We start from the raw sequence: 16927 nt of genomic DNA, 5'->3' as shown, positions 1-16927 counted from the left end.
AGCGTGGACATCTCAGGTCCAGCTAAAGATAACAGTGTATCACGTTTCATTACTGTCTGCATTGAGAAGCGAAAAGAAGAAAACGTCATTTGCAAGCAACGGAAACTTAACATTTCAGAGCGCGGCACGCGGTTTAGGGCGAGTCTTCAATGCCTTTAAGGTAAATTAAATGATGACGTAGGCTTCTCAGTGCAGCCCTAAATGTTAAATGTTATCCACAGTTTTAAAAATTATTATGACTCAACTTTAATATGAATATTTTTAATAGCTGACATACAATATCTAAATTTGTCAATGACAAATTTGTAATAGTTTGATATGTCATTCGACGTCATAGGTATTGTTTTACTTATTATTGTATATTCTGTGGTGCATCTGTAGGAGCTGACCTAATAACCTGTGTGTCAGACTAAGTATTCCAGTTAGTTTACGAGCCTCCAGTAATTAAATGAGAATTTATTGAATTTAACATTGTATAAAAATACAACCTGGACTTATAGCAGTGACTTTATCGATCTAATAAAATATATCAAAATTAAACTTCTACTTTTATTTACACAAACAATCGAGCTATTTGTGACATGCGTGAAACTACTTGACAACCTCTTAAAGTCAATAATTAGAGATAAAATATGCATGAAAAATTAAGTGACGTACCTGGTGAAATATTTTAGGAATCTGATATCAGAAGATAACCCTCAACAAATTTTTTACAGATCTCTGTTTAAAGTACATTGATAATAAGGTAGCACTTATGATGACTCGAAATAATCATACAAAGATTGACATACATCCAAATTGTCCTGAGAATTTGTGTTTTATAATGTTTTCAGACTTTCACCTCTGCTGATCTTAAATGACTGTTAACCTTGAAATAATTTTTAAACAATATCTTCGGTGCTCAGTTTCCCTACTAATTTATTTCGAGTCAGATGTAGTGCCATGAATTAATCTACAACAGCATGTATTACAAACCAATCTGAGAGTTGATGTGGATGTGTAGCCTATACAGGCTACCCCAGTATGAATATATTTGTCTTGGTGGTTCAGCTTGTTGTGCGCATGTCTGCTCGAGTACTTACTGCGACGCTTATTTTGCGTTTATTTGTTCAGGTATTGGTGACGCAAGACATGAACCAATCAAATGTCACTATATCGATTAATTTTAAATTAATGAAAACCTGCGATATATGTAGCTTAATTAGCATATCAGAATATACTTAATTTGTTGTTGAATAATCATGGTAAGACTTCCAACTAGTATTGTACCTTTGATGTAAGCAGACGTACTTTATAGCATTCATATACAAATCACTGCACCAGTTACTTGATCCTATTTCGCTGGTAATAAATATACCACAAACATGGATGCCTTAACTATCCCTAGCATGTTACGTTAATTAAGTGCGATATATACAAATGGAATATACCTAAAATATTTGAAGGTTTTCTTAAATAACTTGTTTAATTCTTCAACACGTGTTATGTATACACTGTCATATACAGTATCTGGAATATTATTATGTTCATTACCTCTTACACACCACATACGGAGTAATTTCCAGTTCTGATTTCTGATTGCCTACATACTTTGTGATATTTTATGATAGCTTGCTCTTAATGCATTATTCGGAAATGTAGGACTATAATAATTTGAATAATTTAGAAGAGAGTATATTCCAGATATGCTCCACATAGTGTAAATTTATTTAATTTATAACAACCTACTTTCAAAGCGTCCATGTATTAATATTCTAACCATACTTTTAATGTGCTGACGTCATTTCTTTACCTTTGACATTTCTTGTTTTCAATGATGACGGGATCGATGTGACCGGAATAGTCTCTAGTAGAACATATTCTCCGAAATAGTACCGGTCACCAAACCTGTGAAGTAATGATAAGAATGGTAACGATTTTAAGGAGACTGATGTGTCATCTATCTAATATAATGAAGAATTGAAAATGCCTCATATGTTCAAAATAAGATATGAATGATATTGTGGATCATATTAAGATAGATAAACGAAATTGGAAGTCAAATTTTAGTAAACATAGACACATGGAAACAAACTAACAAATTTAATTTGAAGTGTAACAAAATTGCTGCTTACGAAGCACTGGAATGTATCAAATATAACAATTACATTTTCATCGGAACCTCAATCCTTGATCTCCAGGTCTGTAAAAATACAGTTTAGTTCAAACACAGTAACGGCCGTAGTTCATGTTATTAAGTACATGAAAGGAAAATTTAATTATAATTTGGGAAGAGGGAGTCAAAAGCATTGGACTTTTTAATTAGCTTAACGACAATAGGTAAAGGTGAAATAAAAAAAAAAGCGTTAATGCTTGAAGTCAGATTGATTAACAGTGAAGTGTTTACACTTGCTTAAATTTACAGTCCAAACACTCTTCACCTTGGTTATATTTATTAAACTTTTCAACAAGTGTCACCGAGTTTGTCGTCCTGTATAACGTGTATTACGTCATTTGGCTGGGGTTAAAACAATGAGTAGTGTGGATACAATTGTGCGTGTATATATATATATATATATATATATATATATATATATATATATATAAAATGGATCAACAAAGTTGAGAGAAGATTATGACTTTCCTTAATTTAGTATGCAAAATTTGGGTCTATCACAGTGGCGGCGGAACCGTGGGGGGGGGGGGGGGCTTGGGGTCTCAGCCCCCAATGAAAAAGTTGGGGGGTCAAATGCACGATAAGCCCCCCCCCCCAATATTTACCAAGGCTCCGAAACGTGCATCTGCCCATTTTTCAATGCATACTTGTCGATCTGTCCGATGCACACGTATACTATATAGGTGTAATAATTTCAGTAAATGCTGGGGTCCCTCGGACCGTCCCCTGGCTATAGACCACATTGTCACCCCAACCGCGTCTTCACGCCCCGTGGAAAGTGGAAGCAGTGAGTGTGAGTAACGGTATGCGCAACACAACTTCGTCTTACCCCAATGACTTGCCTCATTTCAGCCAGTTCTCCAACATCCCCTTACTACACTCAAAACGTCTTTGCGAGTACACTACGGGTAATAGCTACTCTCTTAAAACACCATCGAATATACAAGTTACAATGTTTTTACAAATTTTTACGTGCAATCTGAGAAATTGCAGGCTTGAGACCCATATTTTAGGGCTAGGTATTCGCAGCATAAGACACTCGGGAAGTTCCGGCCATCTGGGGGTTTGAAAAACCCAAACTTTTCTTGTACGCTCCGCACCAACCGATGGTGGCGCTCCGCTTAGATAGTCTTCACACATTAGCCCCCTCCCCCCCCCCCCCCAATAATTTTCCCGTTCCGCCGCGCCTGGTCTATCATCAGTACTTCATCAGTTCAAACCTTAGATCATATCTCACGTAATCGTTGATTCACTGAGAGCAAACAACATAAAGCGTTAAAAACTTGACTGCGCGATATGTAAATGCTGATTTACCTATAGCCCACCCGTCACTAAGTGTACACAACTGAATCTTGCATTCTTATAATGCCTAGCGGTCAATGCGAAGATCATTCATCTTTCTCTTTATGAGTTCTGAAAGCGTAGATTCGCGATATTTAGGCACAATTACTTGACATGTTTTCACTCTATTCGCTGCGAAATGACGTAACGAAAACCCCGGATATGCGACCGATGGAATACAATAACCTACAGATCTCTACTAACTGTATTTCCAGGAACATAACACCTCTCATTTGGTTTCTTTTCTGTTTTATTTACCTTTACTTTTCTTGTTACTTGACGAACATGTTACCATCACAGTATATATAGTTTTAATCAGTTTACCACCATGATTCATGTAAAACATCGCAAATCATGACACAATGAGTTAATTTAAACAAGTTAATAACTGTCTTGTTTTTATTTCAGCAACAAATAATATATGTACAGGGCGATCATGAACCGTATCATATTTACTTTTGAGGGGGCAGGGATGAGGGGGGGGGGAGGAGGATCGACTTCGATATCAAGTAGCTTTGCTGAGACGGATATCAAGGTGTCTTTGGAAGCAGAGCATGCGGTAATTGTATTATAACTGTACATTCAAAGGCACATTGGTAGGTATTCCTGGATACTTTTATTTGATGGGTTATGCAGTCACCAAGAGCCCGCTTGTTTCCTTATTTATTTTCTTAGTATGGTTGTGAAGAGAAAGTGGCGAGGGGGGATTGACTGGTTTTTTATACCTTCTTGTTCTATCATTCTTACGTCAATAGGTGAACCAGGCTTATCTCGGTTCTGATTTGATACTGACTTGATATAGACTTCTGACCTTAACTTACACTGGCCATATGTACGACCTAGATCTAACCCTGGCAGTTGTATTAGTGTTTATACCGATAGTTAACTTGTTTGGTTCATTCATTGTGTACCGGGGATAGAAATCAGTACTTCATTTTGTTAGCATATGTTATTACAATAAGGAAAACCAATTGGAAGAAAGTCAGAAGGTTATGATGAAAGCCTTCTAAGCCTTTCTATTTCCGCTAAAAACAGTTAAGTTGCAAACTTGAAATCGATTTCTATTTGTCGTTATCTATTATTCATTTTAATCTTCGAGGGAAAAATTTCATCCACTTTCACCTGTTCTGTGCAGCTTTAAACTACTAGTGCAGTTAAAAATTGATATTTAAAGGGATATAAGATCTCATAAAACGAATCTTAAAGTATCTCCTATGCTTTGCTTTCTTGTTCGTGTTGTTGTTTGCTTGTTAATGATTTATGGCTCAGAAATGTTTGGAAATATATCAACTTAGTAGATTTCTTGGTTATTATGACTATATTTCAGATTTGGCAAGGCGGCATGAACCTTCGAATTACTCATTCCTTGCTAAACACGAACAATATCTCATCTCGCATATTCAGTACGATTTAACCAAACTATTATTGGTTGTAATGGCAAGCACTATCAATGAATATTTGATTATAAAGATGCCACTATAAACACCTGCAGGGTGCCTACATTTTTCATCATAAGTGTCGAAGACGTTTAACAGTCACTTGATATTATTTGATAAGAACAAAACAGTAGACAGGGCTGGCTAACTTTAAAGAAATCGAAACGTTCGATTTTCATATTAATAAATGGTTTATCAATTAAAAGAGTAACCTCCCCCTTTTTTACAGCTTAAATGAAAGACAAATTATATGGATTGTAGTTAATTTATGTTTTTATGTAATTAATGTTAGCTTGATAAGTCGTAATGGGATTATGAACATATCAACTTTACAGAAAAAAAATGTTCTCCATAAAACTCGGCGATTAAGAACCCGCAATGTTCGTAGTCACATATTAGATATATGTGAGTGACATTAAGGCTATTCAATCATGTGTTAAATAGGCAGACTTCCAGAATACCAACGAGAAGTACATAAAGGGAAAAAACGAAGAAAGGGAAATAAAACAATCCTTCTCTCAAATTAGGGAGAGGAGCAAGTGAGGGATGTATTAAACAACCAAGGAAATCAAGTTTACTCATTTAAAATATATAAACGGAGAATAATAATGAGAACACGTTGTAATATCATGGCATATGACATACAGTATCACTGAATGGCTGTTTGCTATATACCTAACCCGTATTGAATAAAATGATGTATTATTCCCAGCCACGGCTAGACACGGACTGACCTACTTATCGTCGGTTTCCATGGTTACGTTGTATGACAGAACTTACAACATTCCAGGTGTGCAATAGACACGTGGCTCGTTTATCTTTCTATTCATAGCTTTACCTGGCTCGTGTCATCTATTATTATGCTAATTAGGTATTTACGGGAGTTCAAGGTGTGTCATCTTACTTTAGAAATAAATTGTTTGAATCAATCGTCTGCGCAGAAAACTATTGTATAAGCAGAGTAGGCCTACTGTGTGTACTAAAAGGTTGATGATGTTATCGGGTACAAACATGGAATGGATTTAAAGGGCCCTAAAAATCGATTATGTACGACGGGGAGGAGGGGGTGGCAAAGGGAGAGTGGTGGCGGGTACAGGTAAGGCGTGTGAAGGGGAGTGGGGCAGTCTAAACTTACTGAAGAGCACACTGGGATTGGGGTAAGGTATTTGGGATTGGGGTAAGGTATTTATTCTAGATAGGGAATAAACATTCTGTGTCATATATTTTTTTTATAGCCAGACCAAATAGTAGCAGTGTATTATTTCCAGTGATATTTTTCTCCGCGGTTACAGTTATTCCCGGAATGGCGGTATTTTACATATAACATAATTAATTAGCATTTTTTCACATGTATATTATTTATGTAACTACTAAATAGATTTGCTATTTTCGAGATTTGGGGGAGGCGTGGTGGGGGAAGGGGGGGAGCGAGTGCCGCTTTCTTATTTTAGTAACACGTCAGCTGTAAGTTGAAGATGTCACTGATTATTTTGTGAATAGTAAGGACGGAAAGGAACATTTTTTACGAAGTTTGATCTGTGGGACCAATGAAGGCTAGATGCGAGAGGTTGGGTTGGGTGGGGGGGGGGTGGTCTTGGAAGATTAATTTACACTAAATTGTAAAGGACGAAGCAGTGACGTCATGATCGAATCAACTATGAAGTAAAAATAATACGAGGAATATTAATATAGTAAACAGTGTTTGTTTAAAGTTATGAATTATACAAAGCTGAAGCTCTCGGTTAAATTTTTAATTATTGTTAAAAATTATGTTAAATTATAAGCATAAATATTAATTTAGCCTATTTTGTATAACATAGTATTTGAAACTATAAAGAAGAAATTGATCTAGTTTTAAATGGATTAAATTTGAACCTCTGAAAATACAGATTTGCCTTGAATGATATTTACGGCAATACTCTTATTTTATTTTAACTTGATAGGTAACTCAATTGCAATTATTTATATCCTTTTTGTTAACTTTTATATTCTTTTAATTTGTTAACCTATATTGAGTAGCTATTTTTGAAATTTCGACAACTAAAACTGTTTTATTGGTAGCTTGTTTGGTATCATGCTAGAGTATCATAATCTGATCACAATTTTGGAGAGTTTATAACAACAAAGTTATTAGTTTTTGCTATTTTTATTGCCATCATTTTACTACTTTAATATTAATAACGATTTTCAATCTCTTTCGTTGAGAAATTCTAAAATTAATTGTTCATAATTTAAAAATCAAATATTGTGGAGGTTTCAGTCAAAAATAACAGTTATTCCTTATAAAACAGTACATTAGAATAATTATTGTACTCGCTAGAATTATTAACATCCAACTGCTTTGTGTATATATCTCTTATTTTATCATAATAAAGGTTCCTGTCATTCTAAAACCCAATTCTTAGTTAAATTTTACCATTAAACTAAACAAAGAACATTTTTAACAACCCGCACCCACCCTTCCACCCCTCTCTTACCAACACTCTCTTAAAATATTCCCTATTAATCCATGATTATATTTTGTTTTATTTATCAAAACATCCTTCAGAATTCTTTCGTCGATGACCTAATTATTAAAATAAATGCAACTAAACTTATTAAATCCAATCCTTGACATTAAAATACAGCAGACTTTACATTCTCTATTGTAAGTTTAATATACATTACTTTTATTAATTAAATTAATTCCCTGTTTAACGGTTATGATGATTCTAACATCTACACCGGAATACTTACTCCAGCTCATTCAAGCTTGTACACTGTGAGGAGTAAGACAAGATGGCCGCCAACTCTTCATTAGTTAGTCTCCTCTCCACGTCCCAGATCTGCAGCTTCTGGAGAGAACTCAGGATAGAGAGAGAGAGACCAGACTTAAGGATAAGGTTCAGACCAGACTCATCAACTCTAGGAGAGCAGCCATCTAGATACACACAGGAGATAGGAATCTAGAATGAAGGAATAGAGTTACTGATAATAGAGTAGATAGAGATAAATAGATTGGATTTGGTTAGGATTACAATAAAAATTATGATATTATAAATAATAAAAATAACGAAATAAAAATAAAGATAAGTTAAAGCGATAAACTAGGACATTTAGGTCGTGTTTATTTGTTAAAAGGAATAAATTAATGGAAAGGAAATAAGGGATTGATTTTACGGGGAGACAAATATTAAGAGGAATAATTAGATTAGATAAGAGGAAAATAAAGTGGTAATGTACGATTAGAGGGTTAGTTTTATTGTTTTACAATTAAATTATTAACTAATGGTTTTATAGCTAGTAAGGCTTAATGAAGCAGAATGTGAGGCTACATATTTTAATTGATTAGGTAATAGAAAACAAATTTCAATGACGGGTTGAGAATTTGATAAATACTTGGTAATCAAGAACTGAGATTATTCTATCTTTTGAAGAAAAATATTGATGAAATTTATTTGGGTTTTAATTTAGAACTTTCAGAAGTAAAATGCAATTTAAATGTAACTGTTAGTCACTAGTGTAATAATTCATTTATTTGTTTTATCGCCAATTGTGTACAAAGGGAAAGGAGGTCTCCTAAATTAGGAAAATAGGAAAATAGGAATCATGAAAAGGAAACTTCTACTTCAACTAATACAATATTTGTATAAAGTTTAAGGAGATTTGGAAGAATTATGTTTAATAAATAGGTTGTTTCTTATAATTAATATGCAATTTAGAGAAGCAGATTTAGATCAAATTTAAGTTTCAAGAGAGAAAGGTTATGAGGCTTAATCACAAATTTTAATATTCAAAATATTTAATTATTGATCCAAATCCTACTATTCTGCTTTATAATTATTTCAAATTAATACGATTTGTTTAAAAGATGATGTCTATCTGTGTTTAGTTATCAAATTAATTCCTAAGTTACGGTTGTGTGTGACATAACTTCTAGTGGATTTTTTTTTCAAATGTAGCATTTTTATTTCTTTGTGTTTGTAGATATTCCTAAATTGGGTATTGCTTATGATCTTAACTTTCTAAACTTTATCGTATCTTCCAATAAATAGTACCATGCGCTTGTTTTACAAATAATATTGTTATCTGGAAACACTTCATATCCTTAAGGGTTTAATTATACTCATTAAGTATTACTACTTTTCAGTTTAATCAGATCGATAGGGTCTTCGTTGTAATATTTTCTGTTATTATGGAGTTCAGAGGGTGTGAACAGTTAGCGGTCAAATGTAAATTAACAAACACGAGAGATTAATCAGTTAATTATAAGTTTAATGAGAGTATGGCGCCCTTTTAAAACTAACGTTAGAGCTACGGCTCTGCCTAACGTCTGCTGTGGAGTGTTGCAGCGTAAAAGAAATGGCGCACATTCAATTTCAAAACCATTTTTATTTTTAATATCATGCGCCATAAGTCTGTTGGCCGCTTGAAAATGACGTACGTTTTTTTTCTAATTAAGTGGGCAAAATTAATACAAAAACAGCTGTGAGTGGAACACCACGATCTAGTTGCTACTGGAAAGACATGGACGAAAGAGTTTTTTTTAATAACTATTTATTGCATTTTATTATTATTATACTTAAATTGGAAAACTGTTTTATAGAGGCTCAAAGCAGTAGGCCCTATACAAACTATATTTCCCATAAGTGTCAGGTATATCGGCAGGAGTTAGGTCATTCAACTAATAATCAGTTATAATAACATTATTTCAGTTAGCCTGCTCGGTAAAAAGCTGCAGGTTTATTACACAATTTGCTCAAATGTCTGAACTGGTAGATTAATAGTAAGTTAGGTGATTACAATTATAATTGTGGGATGTTATAGAGTTGTATTAATGCCTAGTATAAGGTTTTGTTATGTACGATTAAAATCGAGTTAAACAATTTTCTGTGATTTAAGATTTTTGAAGGGAAAACAAAGTTTCTACAGCTTGTCTATGGATAATTTTTCATAGCTAGAATGGAGTTATTGTTTTCGAAGTAAAGGATAGGCATCAGCTCACCTAGAATGTTAATCGCTGGTTTTATTCTTCGCTTAATTTAAGATCCCTAAAGAAAACTCAGTGTCTCGATTGCATTTTATTCAATTCCTTTATATTTAAGATATGCTTTAACTTGGAATTTTTGATAATCAGTCAACAACTAGGCAAAGATTTTATTTTTTATGTGTTAGATTTGCTAAGCATGTCCTCTTGCTAAAAGTGGTAATTCTAACGTTTCGCGGGTGATGTTTGAGATTTCTAACATAACCTAACTGTATTACTAGTCTAGCCTATATAGCCTACCTAAGTTTGGCCTGGCCTTTGTACACATCCTAGCATGCCTTCATACCTTACCGTCAAATTATCTCTCTGATCAATAATTACTGTTTTAACTATTCACAGCGGTTCCTCTCCATTAAACAATCCATCTTAATAACCACTCAACAAGTCAATGGTAACAAACAACGTCCACGATTATACTACGTATACTCTGCAACTCCAATAATATAACACTAAACCATTCAGTGATACATACTATAGATGTGAACAGGTATTCAATAGCATGAGTCACCGATATTCATATACAGGTGTTTCCCAGCTGTTCGCGGGTGATTTTTGAAATTTGTAACAGACATTTTGGCGCCAATAGAAGTAAATGTACGACGGACGTAACGTTATACATGCCCGGAGAAAACAGACAGTTTGAAACCTGACGTCGATTGGGTATGTAGTAAGGAAGGGGTCGAGGAAGTAAATAATACAACACAACTTATATCAAGTAGATCAAGCAACTACTGACATTTCTCCCTAAGCGGTAGGGTGTTAGTCCCCACCCCCTCCTCCCCCACCACCGGTTAAAATTTGGGCAAAAAGCATTTGATGTACACATTCCCCCACCCTACTATCTGCTAGTGGATGCATAAACAATCAATAAACACAAAACAAAAGTTTGAATACCGTCTCTTCCAAGTGGTTTAAGGAGTACACGTTTAATCACATCCTTGTTCAGTCATACACATCGTGCAGACACATCGTGCAGACAAAACGTGTCTGTGTCAAGTTACATTTTTTTTTACAATTAATCACTTCATCATCATGAAATTATTGGAATCAATGTAACTACACAACCTTTTTTTTTTCATCCCCCCTCCCACCCGACCACCTTTGTAATTAATTCCACTCTATGCCAGTGCTGGATTATTCAACTGAATCATTGCACCAGCAAAGAGAGTGTCAAGCAAGCAAACGATGTTTTGTCTTTTCACGTACCTCGTAATTGCTCAAATCAAAATACTATGTCGACATATGTCGACATTCCCCCCCCCCCCCCCCACCCAACCACCTTTGTAATTAATTCCACTCCATGTCAGTGCTGGATTATTCAGCTGAATCATTGCACCAGCAAAGAGAGTGTCAAGCAAGCAAACGATGTTTTGTCTTTTCACGTACCTCGTAATTGCTCAAAGCAAAATACTATGTCGACATTTCACCAATAATGTTAATAGTCAATTCATGTAGCCCCCCCCCCCCCCTTTTTTTGTGTCCCTTTTTACTTAGTACCATCCTCAGCAAGAAAGTTTACTATTTGGCATGGGCGGCGATCCTGGGGGGAAAGGGGGGATATATCCCCCATGAAAATGGGTGGAAGGGGATGTAACACACCATATCGCCCCTCCCCCCCACCAAATGCCAGGGATAAGAATTTTTTCATGCCTATACATTTATGCATCATCGTGAATGTACGGCTCTTTTTTAGCTTCATATCTCGCCTACCATAAACGCAGTGCGATCTTTTCAAATAAACCGTCTTTATAAAGCAAGAATAGTTGACTGTAGGCTTCATTGGCCCTATAACAACAAAATGTATTATTGCGCCCACGGTATTGATATAGTACATATATGCACCCTCATAGTATTCATATTGGCCCTATAGTAGGCCTACACACGTGCATGTTCCCTCGAACAGCTGAAAATCTCATGTTTTCAGGGTAATGCTTAATACACGTTTCACCTGGATGCCCTAGCAATCGGTACATAGGCCTATAATAGCCTGCATGAGGCCATTTTCTTCATCGAATAAAATAAAAGAGCTCTCGAACATTCTCACGTAGCGCCTGAAACAAGATTGACAGGGGCAATTTTCCCAAAATACCACCCGAAATTTAAGAAAACGTATTTTTGATCCTGATTATGAGCAGTGGCGTAGCTAGGATTTTTTGAGTGGGGGCCATGGGGGGCTGTTCTTTCTTGTGGGGGGGGCGGAGGCTACTATCTGAGCGGAGCGCCACCTTGGTTGGCGCGGAGCGTACAGAGAAAATTTGAGATTTCAGCACCCCCCAGATCGCAGGAGATGGCACCTGTGAGGCAAAATAGCATCCAAAAAGATGTGCAACTTTGGTGACAGAAATGCAAAAAAAAAAAAATTTCTCTTTCATGCTGACTGGCCTTGCCAACTCAGCCAGACTTTTAACTTGAGTGAAGTTGACATCAAAGGCGTACGGGACCATTTCAGTTTGGGGGGGCAGAACTTTTTGTGCCCGAAAGTTCCCGTGACACTATCTAAGCGGAGCGCCACCATCGGTTGGCGCGTAGCGAACAAGAACATTTTTGGCACACAATGCCTCTCAGATTGCCGGAAACGGCACTTCTGAGGCCTTGCAAGTTGCATCTAAACATTCTTAATTTTATAATCTCACGTTTTAGAAATTTACAGTTCCCCAAAACTTTGGTAAATTAGAAGAAGAAAAAATTGTAACATCACTTTGAAGGGGAAAAACGGGACAGTATATTTTTCAAGCTGCTATATTTAGTTACCTTATTTATTATTTTAACACAGTACTCAGCTACCTCCAGAAAAACATTGTTCAACGACACGTAGGCGGGATAATGTCGCTGTGTCGGGTGAGACTGCAATTTGTCTCACAAAAAGTATAAAATATAACAAAGAATATGATAAACCTGTACTTCTAGGCTTGTAGACACTCCCCCCCCCCCCCACCATCCATGAAAAAGAAAATGTTTCTTTTATACACTCATGTCGGGGATATCCAGGTCAAGGGCGGCGGGAGCACTTTTAATCTGGGGGGGGGCACCGACATCAAAGGGCACTTTGCAGAAATTCGATTGGAATGATGCAGCGTTATACCCTTTATAACTCTTATTGTATTATCTTATTTGTGTATACACATCACTCCATCAACGCCCCCCCCCCCCCTCCTCAAGGAAAATATGCATACTAGCACTGCAATATCCAATGCGCAAATTGGGAAACAAGGAACAAGTTTTCTTTTGAGACAAAATGAGGTGAAATCATGCTAGTTGCTAATGTAGGAATCTTCCGAATTAGAGTTTTTTTCTTGTTAATATCTTAACAAATTTTTTCCGTTCGAAAATGCTTTGAGTTTGACTCACAGAAATTCGTTAAAAGTCACGGGCTTAGCCAGGATTTGCAAAGTTGTATGCACGGCTATCTGAGCGGAGCGCCACCATCGGTTGGAGCGGAGCGTACTTTTAGAAAATTTTTGGTTTTAAAGACCTCTCAGATGGCCGGAAACGGCCCTTCCCGAGTGTTCATTCTGGTTCCCTGGCCTCTTGCTAACTTGAGGCACCTCAATTTTTATGTAGAAAAAAGGCACATTTCTAACCTGAGGAAAAGTGGGGGAGGGGCACGTGCCTTGGTCCAGGTATATTGACTAGTTAGAAGAAAAAAATTGATCGTGCAAAAAGCGTGGTAGCCCAGATGAACTGCGCTTACGGTGGTGTTACACGGAAATATTCGGGCATCATGATGCTAAATAAAGAAAATCATGGAATTGTATGGGCAAAAATTTGAAAAAGATTCGGGCAAGCTACTGCATATTTATATATATATATATATATATATATATATATATATATATATATATATATATATTTTTTTTTTTTTTTTTTTTTTTCTCCTCTTAGGCTGCCCGAATTTTTCAGGACTTTTGCCCGAATTTCTTGTCCTCTGGAAATTTAGGGGGCAATCTGCCCCTGCACCCCCGCCTCGTACGCCTATGGTTGGCATCATTTGTTGTTTCAAGGTGTCAAGGCCTTTCTCCCAACTCAAACCCCTGTGGGCTACCGGTAGGTTTGCAGGAAATGCCCACATGTGGACTTAAATAGCATTAGAGGAAGGGGATGGAAGACTAACACGCATCGATGTTTTGGTAATGGTCCACATTGGTGGCTCGGTGCTAATTAGGCCATTTATTGGGTTTCTTGAGGCAGCTGTCATCAGAATCTGGGTTTTTGTGCCAATCGATGACCGATAACATGTATTGGTAGATATCGATATCGCGCAGCACATGCACAAGGTTCGTGGTGTATGGTCGCAATCGTCGCATCGACCATTGCCATGCCATGCTGTGTGACGATTCTCATGATTACTACAGATATTGTATTATTCTTATTCTGCCAGATGCAGACGAGAAAATTGTGTAACTCTATTGAACAAATTATTGAACAAAAAATATTAGTGAATCCCACTAATGAGTTTTTTTTTTTTTAACAATTTTTTTTTACCCCATTCCCAGTGGGGGGCCAGTGGGGGGGCCAGCCGATTTCATGGGGGGCCCCGGCCCCCCCCCCCAGGCCCCCCCCCCGTAGCTACGCCACTGATTATGAGATATTTCGGACATGATATCCCTATTTTAAAGTTGGGTATATGCCGCTTGGAAACATCGGGAAGTGCCGTTTCCGGCCATCTAGAGGGTTTGTAAATCCCAAAATTTTCTTGTACGCTTCGCGCCAACCCATAGTGGCGCTACGCTTAGATAGTCAACAAGGTCATATCCCCCCCCCCCCCCACTCGGAAGTACGGATCGCCGCCCATGCTATTTGGGATAAATAGTTGAAACTTAAATTAGAAAGAAATCTTGATTTCGAGAAATGCAATGGCAATTTCGAGAGAAACGTACAAGTTTGAGATAAAACGCCAATATTTTTAGATGATAAGTCCACATTTTAAAAGTTTCAGTTTTAAACAAAAAGAAATCGACACTTTACATGGAGGGAACTAAAGAGGTCGAAATAAATCGAAGAGGTTTAATATTTAGAAAAACTAGTTTAATGTTGAGAATTACGGTTAAATTACAGGTGGCAATTTTAGGACAATCTTGATTGTCAAGAAAAGGGTTTCAATATTGAAAAAGGGTTGAATTTCCCAGAAATATTCGAAACTGTCGGGATAAAATAATTAACATCTTGATATGAACATTTTGAATTTTTCAGTCTTCCATGTGAGTCACAGTAAAGACAAAATGTGTATTGTTTGCTTAATTGGGATGCCTACCGACTCCCTCCCCAACCCATTCAATTTTTGATCCCTTGCTACGCCAATCAAATGATTTGTCACATGTCTACATATATGGGAAAGGGTGTAGAACATATAGGAGGTTCATCTTGTGGCTAAAATTTGTGTATATTTCTGATCAAGTATATGTGTATTCATGGAGGGGCTGTATCGGTAAGTTTGCTTCTCCAATCCTGAAAACGGATCGACTCTCCTGTATGGTTTAGTACCCAATAACGTGGGTTCACATTCCAAAATTCTCCCGACAAATTTAGGAAGGGGAATGACCCTTTATGGTCAGACTATAGGTGGATTCGAAAGTTGTGATGGTTTTGCTGTGGAGTTGTTGTTCTAAAGAATACTAGTGTGAAGTTTGAAAACTGAACTGACCGATGTTAAAACCACTATTGTATAATTGCATGGAAAATCAGAAAATACAGTCTTGCCCGTCCAGTTATGCTGTATACATAGCCGTTAGGTGGACATGTTGCCCAACCAGTTATTATTCTTATACACAATAATCTCTGACAAAGAGGTACACATTATAGCATGTTACCTTCATGTAGTCATGTACCACATTTTAATAGCAGATGATTTCAGGTGAGGGGGGGGGGGATCCCAACTGACTTAGGTTGGGCCTACACTATTATGGAAAGGCAATAGTGGAAAGAAGAATTTAAAAGCGGAGGAGGTGTGGTCATTGGCTTGTTGAAGGTAAATCACAGTAGCCCCGTCCCCTGAAATTGTTTTGAAAATTGATGTTACATGGTGCACTCCAAGGCATAATTACACTACCAATTAGGTCTAAAATTGGCTCCATACACCATGCAGTTTTGCCTATGAGTACTGTTTTTGTAAAGTAGTGAGGGGGGAGGGGTGTGCACCCGTAGAAGTGGCCTTCTTCTAAGCTGAATGTAAAATTGCCCACCCCTACCCCCGACTTATTTCCAAGTGTATAATTTGGAAATTTTCTGATTAATGTTGAAAAACCAAAATACTTTCATCTCGTCATTTCAAAAGGCTTAAGAAATGATAAAATATTGACTTCTTTCCAAGCTTGTAGTAAAACAATATCCTGATAAAAGTCTTTTGTAGTTGTAAGGGTTATTTTGATAGTTCCAGGTAACGGTAAGCCGGGCCTTACACTAATAACGTTGAATAACGTTAATCTCCAAATCGGATATTTGATAATAAGTTCCTTTTTATTAACTCTGAATATAACTATAACTTTGGTTTGTTACTCACACATACTCACTCAAGCACGCACAATCGCACAAACACGCACACGCGCAGTGGCACTGCAACTTTACATGACGCACACTTCGTAACAATACACAAACAGCACATCGTGTGAGTTCGTTTACTGATAACTCGGGATAATTAAAATGCACATGCATAAATGCTGATCATATAAAGATATACTACGGAGCCCTCTGTTATACGTCTGTAGGCTTTGGGAGAAAAACTCCCCGATACGTCTTTAGGAGACACCAGTGGCGTAGCTACGGGGGGCCTGGGGGGGCCGGGGCCCCCATGAAATCGGCTGCCCCCCCACTGGCCCACCCTGGGAATGGGGTAAAAAATTGTAAAAAAAAAAATTGTAAAAAAAAAAAAAAACAACTCATCAGTGGGATTCACTAATATTTTTTGTTCAATAATTTGGGAAATAGAGTTACACAATTTTCTCGTCTGCATCTGGCAGAATAAGAATAATACAA

The 16927-nt window shown here is 36.8% G+C and overlaps 2 protein-coding genes across 9 annotated transcripts in view; one reads left to right on the top strand and one right to left on the bottom strand.

Annotated features, from left to right (window-relative positions):
• LOC139977740 (uncharacterized) overlaps positions 1–16927 on the bottom strand; it is a 220149-nt gene that overhangs the window by 146569 nt on the left and 56653 nt on the right. For all 6 annotated transcript variants that reach the window (XM_071987314.1, XM_071987315.1, XM_071987311.1 and 3 more), the window contains 2 exons: positions 7669–7877; positions 1793–1887 (listed from right to left, as the gene is read on the bottom strand). In XM_071987314.1, coding sequence (XP_071843415.1) covers positions 1793–1887; positions 7669–7877 — 304 coding nt within the window. The remainder of the gene's footprint in view (positions 1–1792; positions 1888–7668; positions 7878–16927) is intronic.
• LOC139977767 (uncharacterized) overlaps positions 1–16927 on the top strand; it is a 169131-nt gene that overhangs the window by 110332 nt on the left and 41872 nt on the right. The window lies entirely within an intron of this gene.

Source organism: Apostichopus japonicus, chromosome 12 (assembly GCF_037975245.1).
Source record: "Apostichopus japonicus isolate 1M-3 chromosome 12, ASM3797524v1, whole genome shotgun sequence".
Classification (NCBI taxonomy): Eukaryota; Metazoa; Echinodermata; class Holothuroidea; order Aspidochirotida; family Stichopodidae; genus Apostichopus; species Apostichopus japonicus.
This window is presented reverse-complemented; position numbering and strand designations above follow the sequence as displayed.